Genomic DNA, 9,935 nt, shown 5'->3' on the forward strand with positions numbered 1-9,935 from the left:
CTGTTCTGCTGCACTGCTCTCACCAACCCTGGTCACCTGGTCAGGAGCCAATTAAAACATTGTTGCCAGGCAGTTCCCCGTTAGACCAGACTCCTCCTCCGGCACCATCCTGTCTTTCATGGCACACTCTGTTCCAGGACAGCAACATTGTATATATCCCTCACTGTTCCAGTAGACATGTCTTTCAAACTGCAGCCATTGTAATTTTAGTCCACAGTCCAGCACATATAAAAAGATATGTTCTTTACAATGGGTTTAGTAAAGAAACGAAGGTTGCACCCAAATGTGGTGTGAATTGCTACATGGAGGGATGCAACATGAAGGGATGATCATAGAATTGTTACAGCGCAGAAGGAGGCAATTCAGACCATCATGTTTGCACCGGCTCTCCAAACAAGCACCTTAAATCTGTGCCCTCTGGTCCTCGACCCTTCCACCAATGAGAACAGTTTTCTCCTTGTATACGCTCTCTTGGCCCTTCATGATTTTGAATACTTCTATCTAATCTCCTCTCAGCTTTCTTTTCTCCAAGGAAAGGAGTCCCAACTTCTCCAGTCTATCTTAAAAACTGAAGTTTCCCATTCGTGGAATTATTCACGTAAACCTCTTCACATTTTTCAATGCTTTCACATCTTTCCTAAAATGAGATGCCCAGAACTTTATGCAATACTCCAGCTGAGATCTAACTAGTGTCTCATTCAAGCTCAACATAACCTCCTTGCTCTCGTACTCTGTCCCTGATTATAAAGCCTTGGTACTATATGCTTTTTTAACCACTCTCTCAACCTGTCTTGCCACCTTAAATGATTTATGCATATAAGCACCCAGGTCCCTCTGCTCCTGCACCCCCTTTATTTTATACTGTCTTTCCATGTTCTTCCTACCAAACTGTATCACCTCATGTTTCTCCACATTGAACTTCATCTGCCACCTATCCGCCCATTGCACCAATTTGCCTATGTCCTTTTGAAGTTCTACACTGTCCTCCTTGCAGTTTACAATGCTTCCAAGTTTTGTATCATCTGCAAATTTTGAAATTGTTCCCTGTACACCAAGTCTAGATCATTAATATGTATCAAGAAAAGTGAGGGTCCCAACACCAACCCCTGGAGAACCCCACTACAAATCCTCCTCCAGCCCGAAAAACATCCATTAACCATTACTCTGTTTTCTGTCATTCAGCCAGTTTTGTATCCATGTTGCTACTGCTCCTTTTATTCCATGAGCTATAACTTTTCTCTAGTCTGTTGTGCAACACTGTATCAAATGCCTTTGGAAGTCCATGTACACCACATCAGAACATTTCCCTCATCAACCCTCTGTTACCTGTTCAAAAAACTCCAAGTTAGTTAAGCATGATTTTCCCTTAAGAGATCCATGCTGGCTCTCCTGATTTAACTCTCATTTGTCCATGTGACGAAGAATGCTGTCCCAAATTACAGTTTCTAGAAGTAGATAGATTCTTGATAAGCAAGGATGTGAAAGGTTACAGGGAGTAGGTAGGAAAGTGGAGTTGAGGTTCTGATTGAATGGCAGAGCAGGCTTGAGGGGCTGAGCGAGCTACTCCTGCTCCTAATTCGTATGTTATTAAGTTTCCCCACTACCAAAGTTAAACTGACTGTTCTGTAGTGAAGAAAGAAACAAGACAAGACCAACCCAACAAAACAGTGAGAGAAAAGAAAAAACACACAAGATGAAAGCAGAGGCTACGATCTGAAGTTGTTGAACTCCGTGTTGAGCCCAGAAGGTTATAAAGGGCCGAGTCAAAAGATATGGTGCTGTTCCTTGAGCTTGCGTTGAGTTTCACTGGAACACTGTAGCAGGCAATGAGCAGAAAGGTCAGCATGGGAACAAGTACCACAGCACCACAGAAATATTTGAATACAAGGGTAAGAATTTTTAAATCTAGGTGATGGTGAACCAGGAATGAATCTAGGTGAATGAGCACAGGGGTGATGAGTGAAAAGGGACATGGTGTGGTTAAAATGCAGATAGCAAAATTTTGGATGAGCTTAAATTATTGGTGGGTAGGAAAGGGAGATTGGTCAGGGGAGCATTGGGATAGTCAAGTCTGGCATAGAAATGCATATTTGAATATTTGAGTAATGGATGGGCTGAGACAGGATGGATTTTTATGGCGGACATGTCAGTCTTTGTGATTAGGAGATTATGGAATGGAAGCTCAGTTCAGGGTCAAGTAAAATGCTGAGGTTGTGAGCAGTCTGATTCAGCCTGAGAACGTAGCCAGGAGTGAGATGGAATTGGTAACAGGGGACCAGTTGTTGTGGCAGCAGCTAAAAATAATGATTTATATTAAATGGAGGAAATTGCACATTATCCAGGTCTATATGTCAGACTGACAAAACAGAGGTAATGGAGGGGCTGAGTAAAGTAAGAGTTGTGTGTAAAGAAAATTCTTTCTTTACTAAGTTACAGAGATCTGGTTATATTTTATTCCACTCTTTCGTTCCTTCTAGATTTTATGAATACATTTATCTATTTAAAAATCCAGTCCTTTTCAAGATTGAGCAAGTGACAAAGCATTGCTCCAAACTACCCCTCATTCAGCCATGGGATCCATATGACATCCCTGACAACTCTACCTATGAAGATGAGTACAACATTGGTGGACCAGGAGACCAGATTAAGGTCCAAGAATGGTCAGATCGAAAACCTGCTCGTAAATGTAAGTAGCATACATTTTGTACAGTTGCAATAAAGTGTTATCTGATTTATACAGTGCAGAAGTATGAAGGGCACATAGTTTTAGGGTATGGTAGCAAAGTGGTAATGTTACATTTAATCTGGAGTCATGAGTTAAAATCTCTCATAGCAGCTGGGGAGTTTAATTTCAATTAATTAGATCAATCTGGAATAAAACATGAGTAACGGTTACCATGTAACTGCTGGATTGTCGTAAAAACCCATCTTGTTCACTAATGTCCTTTAGGAAGGGAAAACTGCCATCCTTACCTGGCCTGGTATTTGTGACTTTAGATCTACAGAAATGTGGTTGACTCTTGGCCCAGCAAGCCATTCAGTTGTATGCAAGATGGTGGCTCACCACCATTTTCTCAAAGGCAATTAAAAATGGGCAATAAGTGCTGGTTTACCAGCGATGCACGCATCCTGGAAATGAATTTTTTAAAAAGTTGTTGAGCTATGGATTTCGCCAGTCACAATACAATTTTGCTTTACAAGTAGGAACCGGGTTAACACCATATAATTTAACACCAACAAAAACGAAGGCATACAAAGCGGCAAAACTAGTGGTAGGCCAGAGGATTGGGAATTTTTTAGGAACCAGCACCGGAAGATTAAAAAGCTAATAAAGAGGGAGAAAATTGATTATGAAAGTAAATTGGCAAGGAATATAAAAACAAACATCAAGAGCTTCTATGGGTTCATAAAAAGAGTGGCTAAAGTGAGCATGGGACCCTTGGAGGATTCAAATGGAGATTTGATAACCGGGAAATGGTGGATAGTATAAACCAATCTTGCATCAGTCTTCACAGTGGAGGACACTATAAACATCCCAAAGGTATCAGATAAGCAAGGAGCTAATGGGAGAAAAGATCTTGTAACAGTCTCTATCACAAGGGACAAAGTATGTGACAAACTAATGGAACTAAAGGCAGACAAGTCACCAGGTCCTGATGGCCTGCATCCAAAAGGTTTAAAGGAAGTGGCTGCAGAGATAGTAGAGGCCTTGGTCGAAATATTCCAGAACTCACTGGATTCCGGGAGGGTCCCAGCGGATTGGAAAATCGCTAACGCGATGCTGCGTTCAAGATGGGAGGAAGACAAAAAGCAGGAAACTATAGGTCAGTCAGCTTAACATCTGTCAATAAGCAGAGTTGATAAAAGGGAACCAGTCAATGTAGTGTTGGGAAAATAGTAGAGTCCATTATTAAGGAAGAAATAGCAGGACATTTAGAAAAGCTTAACGCAATCAAACAGAGTCAACATGGTTCTGTGAAAGGGAAAGCATGTTTGACAAATTTGCTAGAGTTCTTTGAGGATATAACAAGCAGATTTGATAAAAGGAAACCAGTAGATGTAGTATATTTGGATTTCCAGAAGGCATTCGATAAGGTGCCACATAAAAAGTTATTGCACAAGATAGGAGCTCAAGGTATTGGGGGTAATGTGTTAGCATGGATTGAAGATTGATTAATGCACAAGACAGAGTTGAGATGAATAGGAGTTTTTCAGATTGGAAAGCCGTAACTAGTGGAGTGCCACAAGGGTCAGTCCTAGGGCCTCAATTATTTATTAATGACTTGGAGGAGGGGGCAGAGTGTAATGTATCCAAATTTGCTGACGATACAAAAATAGGTGGGAAGGTATGTTGTGATGAGGACATAAGGAATCTGCAAGGGTATATAGATAAGTTGAGTGAGTGGGCAAAAATTTGGCAGATGGAGTTTAATGTAAGAAAGTGTGAGGTCATGCACTTTTGTAGGAAGAATCAAAAGGCAGACTATTATTTAAATGGAGAGAGACTCCAATAAAGTGCAGCACAGAGGGATCTGGGTGTTCTTGTGCATGAAACACAAAAATGTTAGCATGCAGGTGCAGCAAGTAACTAAGAAGGCAGGTGAAATTTTGGCCTCTATTGCTAGGGGGAGTGTGGGGTCTAGAACCAGGGACACAGTGTCAGAATAAGGGGTAGGCTATTTAGGACTGAGATGTCACTCAAGGGGGTGAATGTTTGTAATTCTCTACCCCCAGAGGGCTGTGGGGACTCAGTCATTGAGTATGTTCAAAAAGGAGATCAATAGATTTCTACACATTTAAATACATCAAGGGATGTGGGGATAGTTTGGAAAAGTAACATTGAAATAGAAGATTGGCCATGATATTGTTGAATGGCAGAGCAGGCTTGAGGGGCTGAATGGCCTACTGTTATTTCTGTTTCTGTGAAACTTTCTATTCCAGGAGGGTAAACACTGATATCTTAAAGTCTTATAAACAGACTTTGTTTCCACTAAATGGGCTATTGACAGCTGCAATAATATCTCACCTTCACCTTACAAATTTTAGAAATTTTAACTTTGAAAATGGCTTAAAATGAACCTTTGTTTGTACATTATGTACATTCAAGCTAATAGAGAATATAATGGCCTGTAACTTCTGAGCCCCAGAGCAGTGTAACTGGGGACACCCCAAGGTGCGCTGGGGAACAGAACCCGCCCCAGCCCCTAGAAGTTCCCAGGTAAGGTTTGCACGGCAATTGCCTGGGAAGCGCAAACATCCCGTGGGCAGTTGCCCTGCACTGGGAACCATTCGAAAATACAATTTAAATCTTCGGATGGCTCCAACTGTTACATCAATAGTTACCCAAAAAAAGTTAGAATTAAAACTCCTTCTAACTTCTGGGTAACTACTGTACAGACCCACACTGCCCCCGCCATAGAATTCCCCCTGACCCAACTCCCAACTCTCAGCCACCCCCCCCACCCCCACTTCAAGAGTCATCTTTGCTCCAATGCACCAGCGCTCAGATAAAGGCTTCAGGAGTGCGCTGTGTTGCGCTGCACAGTTCTCACCCTGCCTGCTTCGGAAGGTCAGGCGAGACTTATGAAAAAAATTTAAAGGTAAGAAAGTAGGAGCAGAGTGGCAATCTGACTGATTACCATTCTGTGGAAGTTCAGGCTATATTCAGAATGTATTATATAAATGCTGACTGTAGCAGTGATTTTTGAGTTCAGTTTATACTATCTGGTGTACATAGAGTAGAATTTTTTTAAATAACTAACAACATGTTAACTAAATAACATGTTTTCTATTTTGCCACATAATCTTGTCACTATTCATTTCTTCCCTCTCTGGTACTTTGCTTAAAGGAGCCCTAGCAAAACTAAAGTCAGTGGAAATCAGGAAAATCTCTACACTGGTTGGAGTCATACCGGACACAAAGGAAGATGGTTGTGGTTGTTGGAGATCAATCATCTCAGTCCCAGGGCATTGCTGCAGGAATTCCTCAGAATAGTGTCCTAGGCTGAGCCATCTTCAGCTGCTTCATCAATGACCTTCCTTCCGTCATAAGGCCAGAAGTGGGGATGTTCGCTGATGATTGTGCAATGTTCAGCACCATTCACGACTCAGATGCTGAAGCAGCACATGTCCGAATGCAGCAAGACCTGGACAACGTTCAGGTTTGGGCTGATAAGTGGCTAGTAACCTTCACGCCACAAGTGCTAAGCAATTTCCATCTCCCAACAAGGCAGAATCTAACCGTCTCCCCGTGACATTCAATGGCATTAACATCACTGAATCCCCCACTATCAACATCTGGGGGTGTTGCCATTGACCAGAAACTGAACTGGACCAGCCATATAAATACTGTGGCTACAAGGGCAAGTCAGAAGCAGGGAATTCTACAGTGAGTAACTCACCACCTGACTCCTCAAAGCCTGTCCACCATCTAAAGGCACAAGTCAGGAGTGTGATGGAATACTCCCCACTTTCCTGGATGAGTGCAGCTCCCACAACACCCAAGCTTGATACCATCCAGGGCAAAGTAGCCTGCTTGATTGGCACCACATCTACCACCTTAAATATTCACTCCACCACCGATTTGCATTGAAAGCAGTGTGTATCACTACAAGATGCGCTGCAGTAACTCGCCAAGGCTCCTTCGACAGCACCTTCCAAACCCATGACCGCTACCATCTAGAAGGACAAGACCATGCAGATGCATGGGAACACCACCACCTGGAAGTTCCCCTTCAAGCCACTCACCATCCTGACTTGGAAATATATTGTTCCTTCACTATTGCTGGGTCAAAATCCTGGAACTCCCTCCCTAACAGCACTGGGTGACTATCAACACTGTGAGTGTACCTACACCACATGGACTGCCGCAGTTCAAGAAAGCAGCTCACAATCTGGAGGCAGTTAGGAATGGGCAACAAATGCTGGCCTAGCCGGTGATGCCCACATCACATGAACAAATAAATAAAACTTTGTACTCCCTATTTCCTACTTCAATTCTTCACTATTCCTCTATCATCAAATTTTCTTGCTGCTTTCCCAGGTTTCAGTTGCTCTGGTGAAGCCCACAGCTTCCCTCTGCTTTCTGATATTCTCCAAATCTATTGGGGTACTTGTCACTGGCTCCTTATAAGCAGCAGCCCTAAGTGCGCCATCTTCCCTTTTTGCTGACCTTCCTGCTGCATGCTAATCTCCCACTGCTCATCCCTTGAACTCTGACGGTGGATCAAGAACAAGGCCCTTGTCATTGTGACCTTATTGTGGAAGATTGCATGGCCTTCTCAAAGAGATGACTCCAGCTTGCCCTTTAGTCAACTCTCCCTGCATAGTGGGTACCACCAGCCCCAACCCACCAGTTACAAACTATGACCCTTATCACCAAATCTCAACTTGGTCTCTCTTGCCCAACTCCTTCGGCATCTTCTCCTTTCAGCACCTCACCTCTGTCAATGTACTTCTGCCAGCAGAGCAGGATCAAATACTTTACCAATCAATTTTTAGGAGCTCCAAATTACCATTACTGAAACAGTGCAAAGTAACATCCAGTATTTCAATCCTATTTATAATTTCATGATTGCTGTGTTATCCTCTAATTTCATTTTTTAATTGGCAAATTGAGTAATCTTTCTCCACCCTGGGAACATATTTTCATGTTTCTTTATTTCTGCTTTTTTTCACAGTTGAAAAATGGGTTGGAGTCTACACAGTTAAGGATTGTTATCCAGTGCAAGAGACATACACGAAAAGCTATAACGTAACAACATCCACACGGTTTTTTGATCTGCAGCTAGGGATCAGTGACCCATCTGTGTTCACCCCACCCAGCACCTGTCAGCTAGCCAGCTCAGAAGAGGAGAGCAGCGACTGCTAACTGTAGGTGCTGGCTTAGGGAACACAACATTGGTTATCAAGTGCACCTGCCACTAACAACCTTTTCTGTTCTTTTGTAAGAGTTGTCACCTCCTTTTGGTGTCTCAGGAAGCTTTCAGTTCACTTCTCTCTGTGGGAGTTGGAGTTCCTCCATATACAATTAACTCTGCTGATTGATGTGTTGCTTCCAAGAAAAAAAGCAAAGTTTCTGCCTGCAGCTTCTGTCGTTTGTGTGTAAACATGCCTTAGTGATTAGCATGGCTAAATCTATCTGTTAATTATCTGCCACATATTAACAGAACTGCTGCAGACTTCTACAAGTTACTAAATATAGTTGTCTCTTTATATCCTTTTAATTTTTTGGGCAAGCATTAATCCCAAGGAAAAGTAACCGGTTACAAATAGCCCTAAAATAAAAGCAAAATACTGCAGATGTTGGAGATCTGAAATAAAAACAGTGTCAGAAAATGTCAGCAGGTCTGGTCATCTGGGCGAAAGAAAGAGTTTGTTTCATGTCCAATATAACTCCGAAGAAGATTCATATTGTACCCAAAACATTAACTCTGTTACTCTCTCCACAAATGGTGCCAGAACTGCTGACGCTTTCCAGCACTTTCTGTGTAAATTGTCCTATCTAGTTATTCACAGATGAATGAATGTCAATATATAATGCCTGAGGTGGTCTTATAGCATTTGGGTGTATTACAAGCACTGTTTTAGTACATTTAGAAAGTATTGCTGGAATAAGACATTTTGTAAAAGCTTTTTATCTCGCACTCATCAGGGCAATGGCACAGATACCAATGTCAGGGGAAGCAACAACTTTATACTGTATGAGAAGATTGCTGATTGGTAGCGGCATTGCCATAGAGTATGCACCAGTTAATGGTGACTGACAGTTAACTGCCAAACCTTGCTTGAAATTTTAAACCAGGCAGCTTGGCTGATCAGTCAAGTTATTGCCCAGAGGAATGACCAGCGAACGCCTCTCTTATTTTGTTTAGCTGAAACAGGTGCAATGTGTGTGCATGTTCTTTCTGTCTGCAAAGAACAGGGTCCTATGCATTAATATACGTAGCTTTCAGTACAAGCAAGTGCGCCACACTATGAGCCGGACTGACTATCTTAAATTGGTTGTCAGTGTAATTTTTCGCACACTGAGGATTATTTAGCAAATGTTGTCCAGTCACAGAATCACATTTAATGTTGGACACCCATCTTTTGAGTTTTGCAAACATGCGCTGTTTGGGTATGGTCTGTACCTTGCCTGTTGTGAGCAGCAGAAGGGGCATGCTGTTTGATGCGATCCATCGGTCTTTGGGATGTACGGCTGACATACCTAGCATCACAATGGCACTGAAATTCATATACCACATTACTCGTTCGTATGATAGGCAGAATGTCTTTTTGGCTTGACGACAGCATTCTGTTAGTGGTGAATACCACTCATGTTATTACTGCACAGTAGCAGCGTGAAACAGCTAGTTTCACCTGTTGCTCAAATTTTTGAGGTACCTTGCCCTTCCAGGGTAATTGGAGGTAGACTGTGCACTTTTCAGGACCGAAAGTGATGACCTTAGGCCCATTCGTGAGTTTGCATGATATACAGCATGATATGATCTGATCAGGGTAGCCGTTATCCCGCAGGATGTCTTTGTGCCCTATTTCAGCATCAAGCTTGCATGGTGACAACCAATTTAAGATTGTCAGTCAGGCTCACAGTGTGCTGCATTTACGTGTACTGGGAGCTACATAAATTAATACACAGGGCCATGTTCTTTGCAGTCAGAAATAACATGTACATACATTGCAACTAAAACAAAATAAGAGAGAGGCGTTCACTGGTTCATTCCTCTGGGCAATAACTTGACTGATCAGCCGAGCTGCCTGGTTTAAAATTTCAAACAAGGTTTGGCAGTTAACTGTCAGTCACTATTAACTAGTGCATTCTCCATGGCAACGCCTCTGCCAATCAGAGTCCGCTTGCCAACCAATCAGCTCTCTTCTCATACAGTATACAGTTGTTGCTTCCCCTGACATTGGTATTCTTGCGATTGCCCTGATGA

At 42.4% G+C, this 9,935-nt stretch overlaps 1 protein-coding gene across 1 annotated transcript in view; it reads left to right on the forward strand.

Annotated features, from left to right (window-relative positions):
• epdr1 (ependymin related 1) overlaps positions 1 to 8,547 on the forward strand; it is a 28,306-nt gene extending 19,759 nt beyond the window's left edge. The window contains exons 2-3 of the mRNA XM_078539779.1: positions 2,478 to 2,686; positions 7,680 to 8,547. Of these exons, the coding sequence (XP_078395905.1) occupies positions 2,478 to 2,686; positions 7,680 to 7,870 (400 nt within the window). The 3' untranslated portion in view covers positions 7,871 to 8,547. The remainder of the gene's footprint in view (positions 1 to 2,477; positions 2,687 to 7,679) is intronic.
• Positions 8,548 to 9,935: the final 1,388 nt, after the last annotated feature.

Source organism: Cetorhinus maximus, chromosome 4 (assembly GCF_964194155.1).
Source record: "Cetorhinus maximus chromosome 4, sCetMax3.hap1.1, whole genome shotgun sequence".
Lineage (NCBI taxonomy): Eukaryota > Metazoa > Chordata > Chondrichthyes > Lamniformes > Cetorhinidae > Cetorhinus > Cetorhinus maximus.